Raw genomic sequence first — 21,579 nt, forward strand, 5'->3', positions numbered from 1 at the left:
GCTTAACAAACGGGTCAGCACCATCCCAGAACGTTACAAGTCTAAACATCAAAGTACCCAATGTCGGTGAATGCTCATGTATCAGGTACACAAGACATTATGGCTGTACCATAATCATCTCTGCAATCTGCCCACATGCAAGGAGAGTCAGGGAAGACGTGTGGACAACAGCGCAAAGAGTTTGCTCTGCCAGTGCATTTTCTGAGAATGATGCAGGATGACTAAGGTGACCCAGAAATCTTAGCCCAAGCTGTCCTTCAACACTTCCTCCACACCAGTCCTAACGAAGCAGGTGATTTTTATTTTATAATCTTCCCTACGTTTTACCTCTTTGTTTATCAGTTCTCTTCATCCACTCAAGACAACTGGCATCCTAAGGGCTTCTGACCACTAGCCAAACAAGAATGGCAAGCAACTTTCACTATATCCTGTGTCACCATCACTTTATTAACTGTCCTAGGTAATAACCGGTTGCTAAAAAAATACCCAGGTGAATTAAAAGACAGAGGATGCTTTCTTTGTTATTTGACACGGGTGCTTCTTAAGGACTCTGCTAAATCACACGCTGGATTTTTGCTTCTCTCTTCCAACACAAAGTCTAGTTTTACAGATACAGTCTTTGAAACGGGAAAAAAATTGAGCACTGAACCACGTATTTATTGTCAAAATCCTAATCTGAAAGAACAATGTAGCATGATGTATCTGGCAACTGCAGTAGGAAAGAAAAGACTTAGGGGAGAAAACTTCTCTCAGAATTAGAGACTTTCATTCATTGAGTTGTTATATGCACCAATATAGCACACCAATGTTTGATATGATTTGCAAATCTGCCATGCTTTCCCGCGTCCTAGCCCAGAAAAGTTCTCTGTAAACAATCGCCTGTTACAGAGAATGTCTCTATCTCTGTGCAAAGGAAAAACAAAAGGTCTGTTCTCTTATTAGAGCGAATTATTTCTATCACTGTAAATACTGTCTGTCATTCTCTTATTGTATGTCTGTTAAAACAGGCATGGCTGCACGTACCTTATAATGTGATTCTGTCTCCTCTTCCTGAGTAGAACTGGAGGGAGATGGTGTAGCAGATTTACTTCCTGGGGGTGATGGGGAACCATGGGTAACACCGCTCCTCATACCCATCTGAGAAATCAGCTGTGACTGGCTGAGGGCACTCATGTGACCGGCTAACATCCCTGGTCGATTGATCAGGGGGACTTGACGGTTGGAATCATAGGAAGTGGCGTCTGAGTGGACCATCTCCTGGATCTGAGTTAGGAGAATATTACTTTTTAATTAAAAATGTATTTTATTTATTGTCTTATAAAATTACTTTATGATGAACTAGTATTGACTGATTTAGAAATTATATTACAGAACTGGTAGAGAAAAATCTTCTTCCCTGCCCCTTTCCAAAACAAGAGAAGAGAGCGAGTTGGGCAGCGTATGCTTGTGGTTTCTCCTTTCCATAATTTCCCTGTGGGAAAACAAGGATTACGTCTACACGGCAGCTAGGAGGTGTAATTACCAGCTCAGGTAGATGTAGACACGCTAGGTCTGCCTGAGCTAGCACGCTAAAAATAGCAAAGCAGCGTGACTGTGACGGCACGGCTAGCTGCCTTAGGCTCTCAGGTGGGCTTGTGCCTGGGCGACTAGCAGTGTAGACGTACCCTAAGGGTTTACAACATGAGGGCTTAAATTGTATTAGCAAAATGTGTGTGCGCATGTACCAGAGAGAAATGCTTCAGGCTATAATAGCGGGAAGAAACTTCCCCCAGGGCAGGCTACAGCCAAACTGTCCAAAGTGGGGTTTTCACAGTCTCCTCTGAAATGCCTGGTCATAGCCACGGGATGTCAAACTAGCTGGGCCAACCAACTGAGCACACACACATATTGTGTGGACACATCGTCAGCCCTTGCTTTTGAAAGTTCAGCCCTGCTCTGCTCAGGGATGCAGCTGCAAGGAGTTGCGATTCCTCGCATGCTGCACATGATCAAATACAACGTGTTATCGCTTAGAAAAGTGAGAAGCTCAAAAAATTAACTTCTTCTTGTTTAACAAGTTACCACAACTTCTCGGATCCCCTGCTCCCTGGCTTAAACAGAAAAGTACAAGTAGAAATAAATAAATACATCGTATACTCTGGAGCAGAACAAGCAGAAGTCCCCAGCCTCCCCCAGACAGGCCTGGATCTGGCTTTAGGCCAGATAGCAGAACGTAAGTAGGTTTTGTTGCAGAAGTTTGTTGTTTGACCGCACTGCGAAAACACAAATTCCAACCTAACCAGCTGAGGATCTGGCCCCATGCCGAGGTATCATTAGGGAAGTGACTTCAGTATAGTAAAACCAAGAAGATTCCGAGACCCAGAAGCGACTGTGTCCTAGACACAGAGGGTCTCTCACACAGTTTGCTCCCATGTGCTGTATAGTGTGGCCCAGGCACACAATGGGGTGTGTTAAGAATGATGCTTGAGCCTTACTGCCAAGAGCCTTACCTGACACTGCTCTGACTGCAGCATCTCTTTCATGAAGGTTTATGGACCTCCTTTTAATTTTTTGAATAACAGTAAAACAATAGGTGCAAACCCTCCCTTTGTCATCAAAGCCCCATGTTTACAAAGAGGGGTGCCTCTCTGGCAAGTCTGAGTCCCCTGACTGGCAGAGAAATCAAGAACTTTCTACTGTATTTACTTACTTAAAACATGCCACCCAGTGCTCCAGACACTAGAACTAATGACACAAAACAACAAACACTCCCCACAAAGATCTGACCCTACTCAATCATTCATCCTGTCCCCCAGAAACCTGTGCCCTGTCCCATCTCCTGAAGGCCAGCAGATTCGGGCTCTGGCAGACTGAGGCAACAAGCAAATTCCACAGTCAAGAGGGCGAAGGATTTCAGAAGTGACTATTGATTTTGGGTGCCCGACTTGGGACACCTTAAAGGCCCCCAATTTACAGGCACAGGGGCTCAGCACTTTTCAGTGGAGGCAACCAAAACCAACAATGGACTATAAGGTGGATAGAAAGCTGGCTAGATTGTCGGGCTCAACGGGTAGTGATCAATGGCTCCATGTCTAGTTGGCAGCCGGTATCAAGTGGAGTGCCCCAAGCGTCGGTCCTGGGGCCGGTTTTGTTCAATATCTTCATAAATGATCTGGAGGATGGTGTGGATTGCACCCTCAGCAAGTTTGCAGATGACACTAAACTGGGAGGAGAGGTAGATACGCTGGAGGGTAGGGATAGGATACAGAGGGACCTAGACAAATTGGAGGACTGGGCCAAAAGAAATCTGATGAGGTTCAACAAGGACAAGTGCAGAGTCCTGCACTTAGGACGGAAGAATCCCATGCACCGCTACAGACTAGGGACCGAATGGCTCGGCAGCAGTTCTGCAGAAAAGGACCTAGAGGTTACAGTGGACGAGAAGCTGGATATGAGTCAACAGTGTGCCCTTGTTGCCAAGAAGGCCAATGGCATTTTGGGATGTATAAGTAGGGGCATTGCCAGCAGATGGAGGGATGTGATCGTTCCCCTCTATTTGACATTGGTGAGGCCTCATCTGGAGTACTGTGTCCAGTTTTGGGCCCCACACTACAAGAAGGATGTGGAAAAATTGGAAAGAGTCCAGCGGAGGGCAACAAAAATGATTAGGGGACTGGAACACATGACTTATGAGGATAGGCTGAGGGAACGGGGGATGTTTAGTCTACGGAAGAGAAGAATGAGGGAGGATTTGATAGCTGCTTTCAACTACCTGAAAGGGGGTTCCAAAGAGGATGGCTCTAGACTGTTCTCAGTGGTAGCAGATGACAGAACAAGGAGTAATGGTCTCAAGTTGCAGTGGGGGAGATTTAGGTTGGATATTAGGAAAAACTTTTTCACTGGGAGGGTGGTGAAACACTGGAATGCGTTACCTAGGGAGGCGGTGGAATTTCCTTCCTTAGAAGTTTTTAAGGTCAGGCTTGACAAAGCTCTGGCTGGGATGATTTAATTGGGGATCGGTCCTACTTTGAGCAGGGGGTTGGACTAGATGACCTCCTGAGGTCCCTTCCAACCCTGATATTCTATGAGTCACTTTGGACAATCTTACCCTAGGACCCCTCACTGAGACGGTTCTGTTTCCAGCCCCCTGGCAATCAAACAGGATGTGTTCAGAGGCGCACAGCGCTGTGCATGATCAGACTCATGCCACTGCAGCAGGATGCCCAGATTTTGCCTTCAGGTGCCGCCGTCAGCAGTGTGGCGTCTAAATGGGGTTCTGTGGGCTGAAGTGTCTCCCTGAGCTCCCTCAGGATCCCCTCTTAATATGACCACTCTTGAAAATTGAGCTCTTCATCCCATTAGCCTACAACCACCACAGTTAGGCTGGATCCATGAACACAGAAAACAAACCGCACAACGACAGATAGAGCAAGACAGACCCAGCGTGGCCCTCTAACTCCCCAACAGAATGGTGATGGCCTACTTGCGCCATAGGACAGCTTACAACGTAAACCACCATACTGTGAGCAAATTCCACTTCAGTCCATGGCCTGCAAGAGAGCTACATCACACTCACACATTCAGGGCCAAGTTCTGCTCCTACTGAACTCAGTGGCAAAGCTCACATTTGTTTCTATGGGAGCAGGATTATAAGGAAACAGGCAGCAGGATCGGGCCCATATACAAGCGAACAGGCTTGTTTTGCATTCTTCAGCAGCTCAGCCCTTTCCCAGCTTCAAAAGATAACATGTGCTGGGGCCTTAACCAACACTGCAAGCACATCAGACACCAAACTGCAAAAATTCATCTTTGCACCCGTCTGGAAAGTAATGGAAAACAACAGACAGAGCCTGCTGGAAGGGCTGAAATTATAATTGCCTAAGGGCCAGCTGTGTGAAAAGGTGAAAAAAACTAATATTATTCTTTTGGGCAGAGAATCTGTATGTCTAGTTTATATGACAGATTGTACAGATGTCAGGCTTAAATCGCAAACACCACTGATGAAAGGTGCTACATAAATCATTAAAATGCAGAAGGAAAAGGAGCAAAATGACAACAGATGCTTAAATACTCCCAAGCTAAGCTAGGGAGAGAGGCTATGGTGAGGACCGTTACTGCATGAAGAGTAAAACGCCCTGTTCACCAACAAAAGAAATGTTCATTGTCTAGCCATTTTCAGCCTTACCATTCTGCCATCCATCTCTGAACAAGCCTCAGAATATACAATCAGCCCAGCCTCAAACTGAAGGCCCTTTGGACATGGATGATCCTCCAGGCTGTTGTTCATATAGTGGGATACCATGGTGCCAGGAAGAGTGTGGGAACCTATATACTGAAGGGAGAAAAGACAGATAAAATAGAGATACAAGGCCAGATGTTCAGCTGGTGTAAATCATTGTAGCTCAACCGAAGTCAATGGAGCTAGGTTGACTTACACCATCTGAAAACCTGGCCCATAATCTGTCTATCAAAGGTACTTCTAGACCACCCCATCACCCAATAACTGAGCACTGACTCACGGTAATTGGCCTCAGGAATATAGTGCGTTCATGAAGAAGAAATCCTGGAGAGGACTGCTGCACTTGCTCAGATCACGCCACATTATAACAAGCCCTTCCCACTGAGAATGAGTCATACTCTGAGAAACATCAGGCAAACTTCAGACATGATGTAAGCGGCTACAGCTCCACTGAAGTCAAATGGGTTGCATCTGCTTACATCTGGGCTGAATTTTGTCCAGCGTTTCTAATTCCAACTGGCTTTTCACATCTTCCTTCAGGCTCTGGGAACTGCAGTAAAGGAATGGCTGTCATCTACGACCATAAGGAACCCAGTGTAAGAGAGCCCAAACCAGTTCCCAACCTGCTTTATCACTCTCTTAAAAGTCTTTGTGGACTTTAATGTTTTAAGTTAAATATTTCGGATCAAATTTACAAAGGGCAGAGAACCATATACATACAGACACCAAAAATACACAACCTTATTTATGCATGCAAATTCTATGGTTGTGTGCATAAGTTTGGCAATGCATTGACCCAATTTGCACCTGCAGTTGCATGCACAAATAGAGGACAGAGTTGCCTTTCTATAAATGGAGCATTGTTTAGTGGATGAAGCATAGGTCTCTAAATGAGGACCTCCTGCATTCCAATCCTGACTTTTTGCATGCCCTTGTACTTTTCATAGAGATGATTTTCCTGTCGTCTGATTATCCAGTATACACAGAGTAATAACTGAGACATGTAGTAATCACAAAAATATAACAGTGAGGGGTTACTGAAGGTCCAGACTCGATGTAATAACAGAATAACAACACTATTATGACGTGCTACTTGTTTGGATCCAAGGTTGTAGAAAAATAGAGCCTTCTTCAGGGAAATGACCAAAGACACTGAACACTTTACTACATGGACCACTTGTCTGATCTAGCAGGGAAATTCCCATGCTCCATGTTGCTCTCCTCGATCACAAAACCCACCCTCCTGTGTCTATGGGAGGATTTTGTGTAGTCCTCACTGTACTGCTTGTTACTCAGTGAAGCTAGCAAATCTGATAAAAAAGAAAACTAGTTTGTATTCCTCTCCCTCCATTAATCCACTCTCTCCCCCACAGTCTCATCTGGGCACGCTACAGCCCCAATCTTGGAAAGACTTAGGCACACACTGAACATTACAGATATGAGTAGTTTTGATATTCAATGGGTTTTTTCATGTTTGTAAAGTTAAGCACATCTCTAAATTTTTGTAGAATCGGGACCTAAGCACCGATATCACTGCAGGACTGAGCCCACAAATACTTACTCACACGAGAGACCCTTACACATACAAGCAGTCCCAATTAATCCAATATGACTGCTCACATGAATGAAGACTACTCATGTGAGTAATGCTTGTCAGATCAGAATCTAGAACAGAATTTACTCTCGGGGACTAGTCAAATAACAGCAGACTCAGAAGTGCCCAGAAAAGACTATGCAACCGAAATCTGTGCTGCCTTTCCTAGAGAAAACCCTACCAGAATTCACATTAGGTTATTTATCACCTTCCCTTCCATATACAGATCAGTTACCCCCGCCCTATAAATGAGGGAGGCCTATCCACATGTCAATGTCATCAGCAGCATGCCAGAGTTCTCTTACTAATTTCAGAGACAGAGCTAAGCCAGCTACTTACATACAATCTGATTCAGCCACAGAAGAAGTCAGCAGGAGGGAAATCAAACACAGTCTTAAATATCTTCCAGACTTTGTGCTTTCTGTATTAATCTGATTAATGTTAACATGAGTTTAAAGACCCAGGGCTTTATTTATTAACAATCTTCCGATAAACCCACTGAGGTGCAATCGCTCATTAACAGGGAAGTCCTGCCAACACCATGAGCAGCACATAAAGTAAGAAATGGAGGGAAGATCTGCTAGGGCTCAGCAGGCTTCAGTGGAAATAAATCCAAATGCAGAAGCAGATTTACTGCTGCAGGTCAGGAATCGAGAGCTCTTCCACAACACCAGACAGCACACTCCGCTCATGCATTCAGATCATACACATGGGGAGAGAACAGATTTTGACAAGAGCAACCCCTTTCTATGTTAATTACTTAGTGCTGGGATTTAACTTTCAAACAGCAAATATGTCCTGCATAGAAATAACACCAAGAATTTGACTTAGGCTGACTATGTTTCATGCCCTTTAGGGTCAGACTGCATCACTGTCCTCAGATCACATCATTGTGAAAAGATACAAATAAATACATGGAGAACCACAGAAATGTGAGTTAATGACAGAATGACAGCAGTGGCCTGTGCTATATATCTGCAAGGAATTTCCAATGCACACTATCCAGCTAACACATTCCCAAATAGTGGGGCTCACTGGACAGCTGACTGCTCACAGGGCACTGGCCCCTCCTCCTCATTTCCAAATGCTAAATTGCACTGAGACAACTACAAACACATCAAATACTTGCCTCCTAGAACTTTTCCAGATAAGTAATTGCTGTAGTGGCGGCAGGGATGGTGAATGATTATGAATAGAATGGGAAAGGAGGGGCCAATGAGACAGTTTCTGTATGAAAGAGGAGGTCCAAGTTATGAAAACGTTTGTGAACAGCAGGTTTTGCATGTTGCTTCTGGGAGTCCTATGCTCAACAGCTATCTCAGGACACAAGCACAAAAAAGATCGGTGGGAATACTGTATGACAGCCAGTCTCTCTTCACCAGAGGCCTAGGACAAGGGCCCTGACTCAACAAGGGATTTAAGCACGTGCCTAACTGTAACCACGGGAGTTTAGTCCCACTGACTTTAGGGGGACCATTCATGCTTACAATTAGGCATACATTTATGCACCCTGTAGAACTGGGGCCCAAGTCATGGGACTCTTGGAAATGTGTCTGCCTGTCTACGATATTTCATTCTACAGTTGTCTTTTTAACAGTGAGGATGATTAACCATTGGAACAAACTACTAAAAGAAGTGGTGGATTCTCCATCTTTTGAAGTCTTCAAATGAAGACTTGATGCCTTTCTGGAAGATGCTTTAGCCAAAACAAGTTATTGGGCACAATACAGGAGTAACCGACGAAATTCCATGGCCTCCGTTTTACAGGGGGTTAAACTAGATGATCTAATGGTCCCTTCTGGCATGAAGATCTATTAAACTTTTAATCTAAATGAGGAGGGTGCTGCAGGTGCATTGACTGAGAGGGCTAGTCATCCCAGAAATGGCACAGTAAGGGCTACTGCAGGTCAGAAATTGAGTGTATTTGCACTAGGCAGAATATTCTTGGGGGCCAGGAGAGAACTGGAATAACAAGGGGGTGAGACAAGCAGGACTGAGGTGAGTGGCAGAGCTGGGTGTGGGGAAGCTAGTATGGGACCTGTCTGGCTCACATGCAGTGAGTTCACTTGCAAATTTCAAAGGACAAAATGGTAAATTTGTCTTGGATTTTGTCAGTTTAATCCAGAACTTTCATGTTCAAGATGATCTGCCAGCTCCCAAGGAAAAGCATAATTTATTGTCCTTATTTTAAATTTAAATGAAGAGAAGTTTATAAGATGTGTGTTTTATAAATGGGGAAGGCTTTAAAATGTGGTTTAAAAAATCCTAAAAGCTAAAATAGCTCATTCTCATTTACAGCCATTCCAGTCTCTTGGGTAAATACTGTATTAAGACAATTTTAAAAACTCTTATTATGTGGGCAATAGACCACAACGGCTCCATTTATCCATTAAATATGTAATCATACATTTTTTCTTTAAAGTGCATATTATTTATGCAGCAGAGCAGAACAAGTCCAGGAGTGTAATTATGGATAATGGACACGTGCTACAAATTCTTATGAAAAATTGTAGGAATGAGTTAGGGCCTGAGCCAGTGCCCATTGAAGACAATGGAAACACTCCCATTGACCATAATGGTCTTTGGACAGGTCTCCAGAGAGCATATCCATCAGGTAGGGTGGAAATTTCAGCAGCTCTGCTTTTTGTTGTCTTTCAAAGACCCGCATATGATTTTCTCCACCAAGCCCCATGGGACTCTGGGAGAAATTGGGACTCCAGAAGTACCAAAAAATTGCAAACCTCCATAACAAAGGGCTGGCAAAATCCCTTCACAGCGGGAACTGGCACATTCCTTGACATACTCTCAGAATGCTCCTAAATCGGCCAGGATTGCCTCTGCCTTGTTTAGATTAAATTTCAGTCAAGCTCACTCCCAATCGGCTCCTAGCCTCAGCCAAGCCTGAAAAAGTGAGAAACTGCACCACCTGCATCCAAAGAAAAGGGAACGGTGCTGCCGCCCAAACCACAGCGCAACCGCCACCTGCAGCCTCAGATCCACATTGAACAGGTGGAGTGACAACAAGGATTGCCACGGAACCAACGAGGTCTCAAAGTGCTTTGCAGACACTGATCAGCTCTCACAACTTCCTAGGGACAGCATCCTCATTCTTGTTTTACAGATGTGGAAACTGAGGCAGGGGAGTGACTGACCCAAGGCCACCCAGTGAGTCAATGGCAGAGATGGGAACAGCTCCACAGTGTTCTAATCCATAGACACTTATTCTAACCTCTGCACATGCCTCCTCCCTAAAATAAGGGAGACCAGTATTATTGGTTAGTAGTGACAGAAGACCAACAAGTTAAGCACTGCATCCTCACTCAGAGCTGTTGCCTGCAGAACACTCATGGGGTCACATTTGGAAGGCTACCTGAGCAACCTGGAAAATATATTTTGAAATAATCCTGGTGCACGACATGGGGGAGCAGGTTCCAAAGGTGGAAGGGAAGGGCAGGTGGGCTTCCAACTGGGTCTGCCCTGCTACTGAACTCAGAAAGCTGAGCTCCAGTCATCATTAACTGATACACCTGGGCAGCCTCTTATTTAAGTAAGTGTTTCCCAGCCCTTGCAGAATATAAAGAGCGTCACTAGCACCTGGAGCCAGACAGGTGGCCCGAGAAACACATGGAGGACAGGGGCATGTTCAAGGCGAGAGCATTTCAGCAATCCAAGCTGGAGGTGACAGAGGCACAAGTAACTGGGTGGATGGCAGAATGGTCTCCTCTCGTCATGGAGATCATCACCTGGGGGAATTCTTCTGCTCCCGGAGCTTCCAACAGACAACACATGTTAGCCCACAGACCTCCTCCAAGAAAGAGTATCTGCATCCTCTCTCTCCCAAGACATCCGTTTCCACTTACTCTTTTTCCTCTTTGCTGCTTACTCTTGGTTCCTCTCTCCTCTCCTTCATGCAATCCCGCAACTCAGCCTTCAAGCACCCACTCAAGTAACTCTCAGAATCATGATAATGAATGCAGAGACTCAATGGTACAGTCCGCACTCCATAATCTCCTTGTTTACTGCATTAATAGCTGTTATTTTTCATTCATGACCAGGGCATTTTTACTGAGTGAATGATGGCAGGCTGCACTCAATTGCCCCGACCCTGCCAACCCTCAGAGCAGTCCGACTGAGACCACTGAGCTACTGACGTCGGCAGGAGCTGGCCCAGCCTTTGTCACTCACTAAGCTCATATTCCTTTTCTGAAGAGCATTTTTCAAACAGACAAGGCTGCAGCCATCCCCTGCACACCCACTCCCTTCATTCTGCATGGCTTACTTTTATATCCCTTTACCACAATCACTGATTTTTTAACGTAGGCTGTGATGGGCAGTATTCAGTGTGAAGACCCAGGAGAAACAGTCCTGTGTATTCCAGCCTCTCCTTTTTGGAGACCTAGATTCAAATTCTGCTCATTTCAGAAATACTAATAACTTTGATGGTCTTCACTCAGCTTCTAAACAATAATAGTGAGTAGTTTTGGCAAAGAAGGAACGCTTTATTCAGAAAAGGCCAGAGAGCAAAATTCCAAGTCTCCATTCCTTCCGTCTCTCCCAAAATGGCCCACCTGCTGGCACCAGCCTAATTAGCTAAATAAACAAAGCAACAACAACTGTCCCTATTCAGAACAAGGGCACTAGTATGATGTGTTCCCCTTACAAAAGCAAGCCCACCTTCACCTTCCCAGGCATAAGCACCCCATCCCCGATATTATCTATCTCTGCTTCCTGTCATGCTGAATATAACCTATCATGTAGGCTCACTGGCGCAGGCTCTGTGTCTTTATTCTCCGTAAAGCTCCATATGCCCTGATGGAGCCAAATGCAAATACATTCATAATTAAATCATCATCATGAGCATACCGTTAAAAAGGCAAAGAAGAGAAGATGGCCTAGTGAATACAGCACTGCTCTGGGTCATAAGGAACCGAGATTCCATTCCTGGATCTGCCACAAACACCCTGGGCAAGTCATTTCCTTTCCCCGTGCCTCAGTTCCCCCAACTGTAAAGTGGAGACAATGATCTGAATTCTGCTCTCCTACGTGTATCTGTGGCTCGCACAGAAAGAGAAGCTGCAAGTGAGTATCCGAGAGGGAATTCGGTCCTGTTTTTTAAGTGCACTGGCATCCTCGCTACACGGCACTATAGCAATGCAAACTTCTAGACTCCAAAGGACATGTTTGCTGCCTCTGTTTATAAGATGTTATGCATCTCAGAGGAACATGAGTAAAATGTGATGTAGTAGTTACTAAAGTAATTAAATGCATCTTACTTAAAAGATTCCCAAAGGCTGCTCTAATTCAAAGCCAGCCTTCTTTTTTTTTTTTTTTTACAATAGTTTAGTTTTTTTTTAATGAATATGCATATCAGGCATATAAATACTCCAGCTAATCCTCCAAAAAGGAAAGAAAAATAGGTTGACAAACTGCACATGCTCTGAGCTCCTTATTTATGGGGAAACCAGTAATCTACACTTTTGCAGCATGAGTAACAAAACACCATTAAAAACAGGCTAAAGATTCTGCTATGGGAATTGGACACTCTGGCAGCAAAGATAATGTTTTTAAATATATCAAGTGCAGTTTTATGTTAACTCCCAAAAAATTCATCGGCAAAAGGCAGCTCTTTCCAGCAGTAAGTAGCACAGAATTAGCCAATTTATTTGGGCAGACAATATACTGTCATTCCAAGCAGCATCACGCTTCGGACAGTGTAGTCATGAATGAATTATTTCAAGATGGGAAGATACTGACTACTTCTGGCCATTCAGAAGTCTGTGGTCTCTTTCTGCAAAATGAGATTTTAATCCCAGTGCCCTGGCTGAATTCCACCGTAGATAATTCTGCCTATCTAAAATTCCCTGTTTCTTTCATTCTGTTAGGAATTCTTCTTCTTTTCCACCTTCTACCTCTAGACTGTTGTGCATATGGCTGCTAATACTTTTGCGGTCATGTTGCACCTCGGACGTAGTTGTGTTTGGCTGTAGAAGACTAGATCCTTATATATAGCATATAGATGGTAAAATTCTCCTCTGAAGCCATTATCTCTCCTTGCTGATCTCCACTGCATATTTTGTCCTTGTTACACATGTGGAACTGCTACTCTTGTTGATGAAAGCTGCTTGTGAAGAATAGGCTACAGTGAAAACAGGAGAGAAGTCTGCCCACAGCTTCTGTTTCTACAAAGCACTGCGAGTTCGTCTAGACTAGGAAAGGTGACTGACGCGAGCTTGGGGCCAGCTAACACATTGTAGAGGAAAACCCAGGAGGGGCCTACACTAGCTAAATCCATGTAGAACAGTGGTCTCCAACCTTTTTACGCACAAGAGCACTTTTTGAATTTAAGTGCAACCCAGGAGCTACCCCACCCCTTCCCCAAGGCCCCGCCCCACTCACTCCATCCCCCTCCCTCAATTGCTTGCTCTCCCGCACCTTCACTCCCTTTCACCAGGCTGGGGCAGGCGGTTGGGGTGCAGGAGGGGGTGCAGGTGCTGGACTGGGGCCAAGGGGTTCAGCGTGTGGGAGGGGGCTTCTGACTGAGCCTGGGGCAGGGGGTTGGAGTGCAGGACAGGGTGCAGTTTTGGGAGTTTGGGTGCAGGAGGAGGCTCCGGGCTGAAGGCAGAGTATTGGGGTGCAGGAGGAGGTATGTGGTGCTGGCTCCAGGAGGGGGCTCAGGGCTGCGGTGTGGGAGGGAGTTTGGGGTACAGGACGGGCTCGGGGGACGGGCTTCGGGAAGGGGCTCAGGGCTGGGGGTTGGGGTTCGGGTGGGGTGTGGGCTCCCGCCAGGTGGCACTTACCTTGGGCGGCTCCCCGTCAGTGGTGCAGCGGGGCTAAGGCAGGTTCCCTGCCTGCCCCACTCCCAGAAGCGGCCATCACCCCTCTGCGGCCCCTGCGGGCAGGGCCACGTGGCTCAGGACGCTGTCCCTCTCTGCAGGCACCATGCCCGCAGCTACCATTGGCCGCAGTTCCCTGTTCCCGGCCAATGGGAGCTGCAGGGGCAGTGCTTGCAGGCAGGAGCAGCGCACGGAGACTCCTACCCTGCCCCCTCTGCCAGGGCCTCAGGGGCGTGCTGGCCACTTCTGGGAGCAGCATAGGGCCAGGGCAGGTAGGGAGCCTGCCTTAGCCCCACTGCACTGCCGAACTTTTAGCGGCTGGAGATCACGATTGACTGGCAGAGGCTCTGCGATGGAACAGTCGATCACGATTGACAGGTTGGTGACTACTGATGTAGAAGGTGTTTTCCCTTGGGAAAAAAGAGGTTAGGCCAGGGCTTGCTAAAACATATTCGCTAACCCTGACCTGACCACTCTTTCTAGTCTAAAAAAGTCCTGTGAGCATGGCAAGACAACGGACAATGATATTGGCTATGCATATCAAAACCACACTACAAGATCACATCCCAACTCCATGCACCCCAGGAGGTGAGGGGGGGCTCCACTTACAAAATATCTTCAGGGCTACCAAACACTCTAGAGTGACTTTGGTCCATCTCCCAGGATTAGCTCCTATAGCATGTCTCAGACAAGAGCTACTTGTCCTTTCAAACTTCAACTATAATATTATATTCCTGCATCTTTAGCAAACCAAAACCTACAACCTGCTGCTATCACCCCAATAGACGAGCAGCTATTTCAATGGCAGATTATTTGGGGGATCCTCTGGCAACCCCTATCTCTGGCATAGATTATCTCTCCTTAGATTTGTTCCTAAAGAACAAGCCATTACAATCATAATCAACCTGGGAGGGAAATTATCTGCTGAACAGCTTTGAAGCTACGTTTTCCCAACAGGCTTTTTCTGTATTGAAGTTTAAATGTAAATGCATCACCATAGTTGAAATGTGTAAAGATGATTTACTTTAAAAAAAAAAAAAGAGAGAGAGAGAGAGAGAGACATGCTGATAAGAAAATATATCCCCAATTACCACCCCTTCTCTTCTCGATTTGTAACTGCTCCTAATAAACTTTCATGGTCTATAGAAAATGCTCTAGCGCAGTGACAAATTTCTGCTGGAATTTGAGATGTCTTGTTCAGAGTAATAGCTATCTCACACAGGTGCCCAGCTGCTATTGTAAAATCAGTAAGCATTTAATTGAAACAAATGACTATAATAATAGTACATTATCCCTGCAGGCTCATAGCCATAACAGTTTTAATTATTGAGTTAAGAGTCAAACTAATTTATCCTTTAAAGTAACAGCCACATCTTTGGTTCCACCGATCATCCTATTATGAATATGAGGGGAACAGTAGGGAAGGATTTAAAAAGGAAGTGATTTATTTTGGTAGGGGCTGCATTTATCATGTGGTAGAGGCCTTCTAGTGCTGTGGTTCCCAACCACTGGTCCGTAAGCCAGTTTTGCTACCTCAGAGAACAGGCTTCCCCTCCCTGTCATAAGGACTAATCCGGCCAGGTGCTGAGTGCCTCTGGTGAGTGGTTGATTTGCCCTTAGTGCTTGTTGATTTCCGGCAGAGCTGAGGGCGCTCTGCACCACACAGAACCACGCTCCGAGGAATCGGCCTTGTTGAGGAGCCCTGGGGAACTGCCACTACGATCTCTCAATCACTGGTACATGTTCTACCCCTTAATAGAGTTTGTGCTGCTCCAAAGCTTAGTCTGGTGCATACAAGTCTGGGCTTGAAGGTAGGACCGGTTCCTAGGCAGCTTAGAACATGGAAAGCAATGGACAACAGCTGGTGCAGCAGTATCTGATTCGTTAAAGTCTTCCCGTGCTAGACTGGTATCAGCACTGAAACACCAAATATCACTGGCAAAGTCCCAGCACCTGGAGGCATGTGACTGAATGAATCTCAGTCTTCCACAAAAAAGAAAAAGTTTCTTGCCCTCATGGTGCAGGAGAAAAGGCTAGAAACCAGAAGGCAAAGAAAAAGAACCCAAGATTCACTATTCCAAAAAAATCTTGATTTTAAAACCAAACTCGTGTTTTGGCAGCCTGACTGGTGACATAAAGGCTGAGACCCACTGTCCTGATATAATTAGAGTATGATGCAGGTGAATGGAAGCAACAGGACATCACAGACAGACATTTTACCACCCAGTGCACGGGAACTATGAGGCTAGCAGGCAGTGATGGAGACTGTACTGCCAAAAAACACACAGCAGATTCTAGCACTAACGTGAGGTTTGAAAAAAAAATCTGGGTTTAGACCAAGATCATGAAAGATAGATTAGACAGATAATGTTTGATAACGGAAGGTTTTTAAAGTTTACCTTAAAGGTTAGTTACCTTAAACCCTGCTCATTTTAATTAACTCAGGTTTTGCAAACACGTTTCATTTTCTTTGCCACAGAACTGACCCAGGACATTGTCAGCTGAAATCTCTCAGAGAGTCTTCGAGCTCAGATAAATTTATTTCTGCATCTTCACCTGTAAGGTTTTTGTTCTGCTTGTTTTTTTTACCTTGGGAATATCAGGAATCTCTACTCTGGCCTCCATTGGCTTAGCTCCAGGACTCAGTAGGAGTTCTAAGAGGATGTTTATTGTTATTCTCATGCCTTAATTGAAGATGTGATAATTGGAGGTTTTAATGGAAGTTTCCTTTCTTTAAAATACTAATTAGTCATTGCCATTAATAGATGTTAACAAAACAAGAGGTTTTTACTCAGCTTTCCCTCTCTTAGCATTTAGGGTGCCATCATTTCACTAGCTTCCTACAGCCTTGCAGGACAGGTAGGACCTGATCTTCTAATGTAAAAAGAACAAGAAGAAAAACAAAGAAATCAGACTTGAAACAAAGAACTTCAAAGTCTTTTAAGTATTATATATCCATTGCAAAGAAGCAAAAGAGGTACAAGCACATTTTTGCCACCTTTAAACCATGATATGGAAAAGCAGAACATCCTGTAAGCAATATTTTGCAACAGTACCCTTATAACAGACCTCAGGGCTTGATTCTGCAAAATACTTAAACAGATGCCTAAGTTTACTCATACAAATAGCCCTATTGACTGGAGAGGGATAACTCATGCATAAAAGTTTGCAGGAGTTAGCCCTTTATTAACTTATGATAGGAATAAATAAACAGGGATATGTTCTGGTCTCATTTACACTGGTGAAAGTAGAGTAACTTCATTAGCTTCCATGGAGTTACCTCGCTTTACAGCAGGATATTTCAGCTCAGAACAGAATGCTGCTGAGTAAGACAGGATGGTAAGAGGGTTAGCAGGGACAAGGAGGCATATATAAAATGTGTGTATTTCTGCTAGAGAGAGAAGGTGGGTGAGGTAATATCTTTTATTGGACCAGTGTCTGTTGGTGAGAGAGAGAGAAGCTTTTGAGTCACCAGAGCTCTTATTCAGGTACCTTTCCCAGACCCAAAGAAGAGCTGAGTGTGGCTTGAAAGCCTGTCCCACATCAACAGAAGTTGGTCCAATAAAAAATATTACCTCACCCACTTTGTCTCTAATATCCTGGGACCGACACAGCTACAAGTACACTGCATACATGTATATCTGATAAACAGAATCCCAACATTTAAAACAAACATGAAAAGTACCCAAAAAACCTTTCCAATATGCAAAGTTCTCCCTAGAGTCTACAGGCTTTGTGTCATTATGGAGCTGGGAATAGGAATTATATTTTAAAAATGTAAAGACATACATGAGAGATTAAATAATTATTACTGTATTAAATCTTTATACCATCAGCCAGCACATTTTAATGGTCTTCATTAGAAACCTCAGCGGGAGTCTTGCCTGAGTAAGGACTGGAAAATTGGGCCCTAGATAGCACAGGTATCATCGGCATCTCAAATGGTTGCTAAGTTAATAATTAAGGAAATGGGTAACTGTACATTTGTTGATCAAAACAGATGTTATCACAAGTTTCCTCATCCATTGCCATGTCACAGACAAAGGGAACCTGGTATTGTTTTTGGAGCATACCTGCACGACAATCTGAATTCAGCATTTTGACAGGCTCTGATCTAATGTTATGATATCCTATTATTAGTAGGAAAAGAATCATCCAAACACAATTAACACTTCATTATGAAGATAAATCACTCTGACTTCTGTGCAAGGAAAGCGGCAAAAAACAGGATGGAGACAGCATTTAACAAATGGGGGATGTCTCTCGTTAATATTCCTAGCTCTCTCACACTGTAAGAGCATGACCAAAAGGGATATCCCAGGGTTCTGGAGTGGTTCCTAAACCTTGTTATTTTAATATTATAAAAACATGCCATCATGCACATTTCCAATGATGAATATAACTGTGGACTAATGTAGCAGACTATCCACAGTGAACCCAAATCCAATAACTCTCAAAACCCAGGAAAGTGTTAGTCTCTTTTTAACAGAGAGATTCCTTGTCTCTGAGGCAGCAGAATTATTACACAGATTGTAACATTTTATCTTTCTTTAAAAATCCTGCTAGCCCTTCACAAGGAATAAAAATAGCTTGTGCAAAGCAGCGGATTCGGCTGTGACATTGCTTGCTGGTTAACAATCCATGGATGGAGCTTTTTCCAGCAAAAAAGTAGTATTTTTCGTTTGTTTGTTTACTTTCTGTTGAACAAACAATTTTGAAACCTTTTATTAAGGCAAAGTTACAATAAAATGTTAACCTGCAAACTTGTACTTTACTTATTACTTATGGAGGATCAGGTTAATATTCAAAGAACCTGGCTGAAGATTCTGGCTTGCTGGCTGGGGAGCCCTCCTACTCTGAATACGCTAAACGAGGTCACCAAATTTCTAAATATCTGTCCCCTTTTTGGCACTTGTGTACATACTTTGTGTGAAAGTTTTTCCATTGCAAGGACAGTCAATATTTTACTATACTACAGTTCACAGAAGGAGAAGTCACATTTTCCAATAATGTGGTGTTACAAGATCCTGAACCAAATGGTACCATCAGTAACACCCATAATTTCTGCCTGGGAATTAGCAGACCAGGGGTCTGTTTCCACTGACCTGCTGCGTTACTTCACCTCTCCAGGCCTGTTCACCCTCCCACCCTTTGTCTGTCTTGTCTATTTAGACTGTGAGCTCTTCAGGGCAGGCTCCGTCTTTTATCATGTGTATATACGGCCCCTGACACTATGGGGCTTTGGTCTCGGAACCACTGGAATATAAGCAACAACAACAAGAAGTCTGTGTAAGGGGCCTAGCAGCTGGGATTACTACTGAAAACTGAAGAGTTTGCAGCTGATACTGAGGGTTTGGGTATATGAAGGATCCTGGGGCCTCCTGTGCTCCCTAATCATTTCAAATACATTCAGCTGAATAAAATAAAATAAAATCAGAACAATGCTTAGGGTCACATTCAACTCTCAATGGAGCCTGGCACGCGTGTGCTCAAGAATTTGGAACTTACGTTTTCCTGGACATCTTGATCCAGGAAACTTGAGATCTCTGACAGGTCCTAGTGAATGTGTTACCCCATCGCAACATGTGCTGGAGCCCTGGAGAGCCAGCCCACTTCCTTCCCCCAGCTCATTCGTTCACATGGGGAAGGACAGATTTCTATAGGCATATATTTATGTACTTAATTCTCATTAAACGTTCAGGAATTTACTATACTATATATTGCACAAGACTGTCCGGGCACAGAAAGTGTTGTGAGATTTATTAGGAGCCCTGCTGAGAGTGGGTTTTATATGAAACATCTGGAATGCCGTGAAGAAAGGAAAGCTGATAGCATTGGACAAAGTAGAGGACTAGAGAGAGATTCTGAATGCTGGTTTGAGTCAGAGGCTCAGGTAAGAGAGGAATGCACAACATCCCCTCCTCTACTAAAAGCAGGGGGAGACCCCCCCCCGGCTCCTCTTCCTGACTTGGGATAGCTGCCCAGCCCCACAACTCCCCCTCTGGCTTCATTCCACTTCAATCACTGGCTTGAGTCTCTTGTCTAGGTTCACTTGGGAAAGGTCAAGCGACTGAACTGCCTAGTTCTGAATGATCATTCTGTAGTTTGGTCACTGAACTTGCCTTGCCCCAAATTTGATTCATGCTGCAAGTGGGGTGTCTTGAGCTACACTCGGAGCAGCTGGCATCTTTTCCATGCACCTGCCTGCATTAGGAATGTATTAGGAGATGTGAGTGAGTGCCTAGGGGCTAGGAGAAGGGAACAGAGTTAAGACAGCAAAGGTCTGATTTCTCTCCCAGCCTGCACCTTGCAAAGTCACACCTGAGCAAAGTGCAAGTCAGTATGGCAATATTTTATCCTTAGTCGGTCCAGCTGTAAAGGACTCCACAGGTTGCAAGGGAGGGCAGAACCATGCTGCTAGAGGCTACTATTCTGTTTTCTACTCTGCCTCCAACTTGCTGTGAGACCATGAGAAGGCTATTCAACCACTGTGTGTTTCATTTGATCCAGCTTTATAACAGGCACAAGCAGAACAGACAGACTTAAGACATGTCTACACTGCCCTCCAATATTGACGTAGGGGGTGTGAATAACAGTGCACCAAAGTGCTGTACTGTAATTCCCCTGTGTGGGCGCTGCAGATGTGAACGTAAAGGTACCGAGTTTACACTGAGTGCACCTATGTATGCGACTAAATCACCCTTGCACTTTCACCAAGATTGGCAAATAAGGAAAAACTCCGCTGGTAAAGTACAAAAATTAGCCGTGGTCTCCCTCAGTTCACCCTTCATGGAATTACTGGGCAAACAGATAAACATTGATACTTGTACAGAAGGTCACAGAGTTTAGTCCTGTGGGACAGAAAGTGGTGGAGTGAACTTCAGAGTCAAGGACCCTCCATGAAGAAGGCCCTGCCCCCAGCGGACATGAAAATCAAGGCACTGTCAGCGCATATGTCCAAGCTAATCTCAGTTGTCAGAGTATGGTAAGAAGAAGGAGCTGGTAGCCAAGATGTCAAAGATTCCGTCATAAAGGGCTTTAGTAGAGAAAAACCTTTAACTGACCTGGACATGACTAGAAGCCAGTGCTCTCCCTGGAGCACAGGTGTAAAACACGCTCCTGCTGAGAAGCCCATGAAAGCAGACAGGCTACTGAATTCTACAGGAACGGAAGGCCAAGTGTTATTCCAAGTGTTGCCCAAAGCAGAGAGGACTGCTGTAATCATGTGAGGATTGACAAAGTTAACCCTGATCATTCTGTGTTGCCCCATTTTCAAGAAAGAGGAATGCAAACTGGAACACGTGCAGACAAGAGCCTCTAGGATTATTACGGCAATGGAGGGCCTATCTTACGAGAGGAGACTGGAAGAGGTGGTTTGTTTAGTCTAGCACAAAGAAGGCTGAGAGAGGATATGATTGCTCTCTATATACACATGGGGGAGGTAAACACCAGGGAGGGTGAAGAGCTATTTAAGCAACAGGACAATATTGGCACAAAACCATACAGGCATAAACTGGCTATAAACAAATTCAGTTTGGAAACTAGAAGAAGGTTTCTAGCCATCGGAGGGTTGAGGTTCTGGAACAGCCTCCCAACAGGAGTTGTGGGGGCAAACAACCAAATTAGTTTTTGGAGAGAGCTGGAGAAATTTGAGTGCAATTGTATGACAGGGTTGCTTGTGATGAATTGGGCATGGCATCAGAACCTCATGCTTCAGGTGTTAGGAAGGGATTTTTTCTCCCCAATGTATTCTGGTTTGGTTTGGTTTTTTTGTTGGTCTCCTTCCTCTGAACCATCAGCAATGGCCACAGCTGGAGAAGGGACACTGGAGGGCCAGGGCTCTAAAGTGGTATCAACCATTCTCTCTCTCTCAGGTGCTTGGCTGGCTGGTCTTGATCACATGCTCAGTGTCTAACAAATCACCACATGTGGGG

General features: G+C 44.7%; 1 protein-coding gene across 3 annotated transcripts in view; it reads right to left on the reverse strand.

Moving 5' to 3' along the window:
* TOX2 (TOX high mobility group box family member 2) overlaps positions 1 to 21,579 on the reverse strand; it is a 257,719-nt gene that overhangs the window by 51,805 nt on the left and 184,335 nt on the right. Inside the window, exons 4-5 of one of the 3 annotated variants that reach the window (XM_084645625.1) lie at positions 5,165 to 5,311; positions 1,024 to 1,263 (exon numbers count right to left, since the gene is read on the reverse strand). The exons of 1 other annotated variant lie outside the window; for it this stretch is intronic. In XM_084645625.1, coding sequence (XP_084501751.1) covers positions 1,024 to 1,263; positions 5,165 to 5,311 — 387 coding nt within the window. The remainder of the gene's footprint in view (positions 1 to 1,023; positions 1,264 to 5,164; positions 5,312 to 21,579) is intronic. One more of the 3 variants, XM_084645626.1, reaches the window with a different exon arrangement.

Source organism: Lepidochelys olivacea (genome assembly GCF_965140295.1).
Source record: "Lepidochelys olivacea isolate rLepOli2 genome assembly, chromosome: 13".
NCBI classification, from domain to species: domain Eukaryota; kingdom Metazoa; phylum Chordata; order Testudines; family Cheloniidae; genus Lepidochelys; species Lepidochelys olivacea.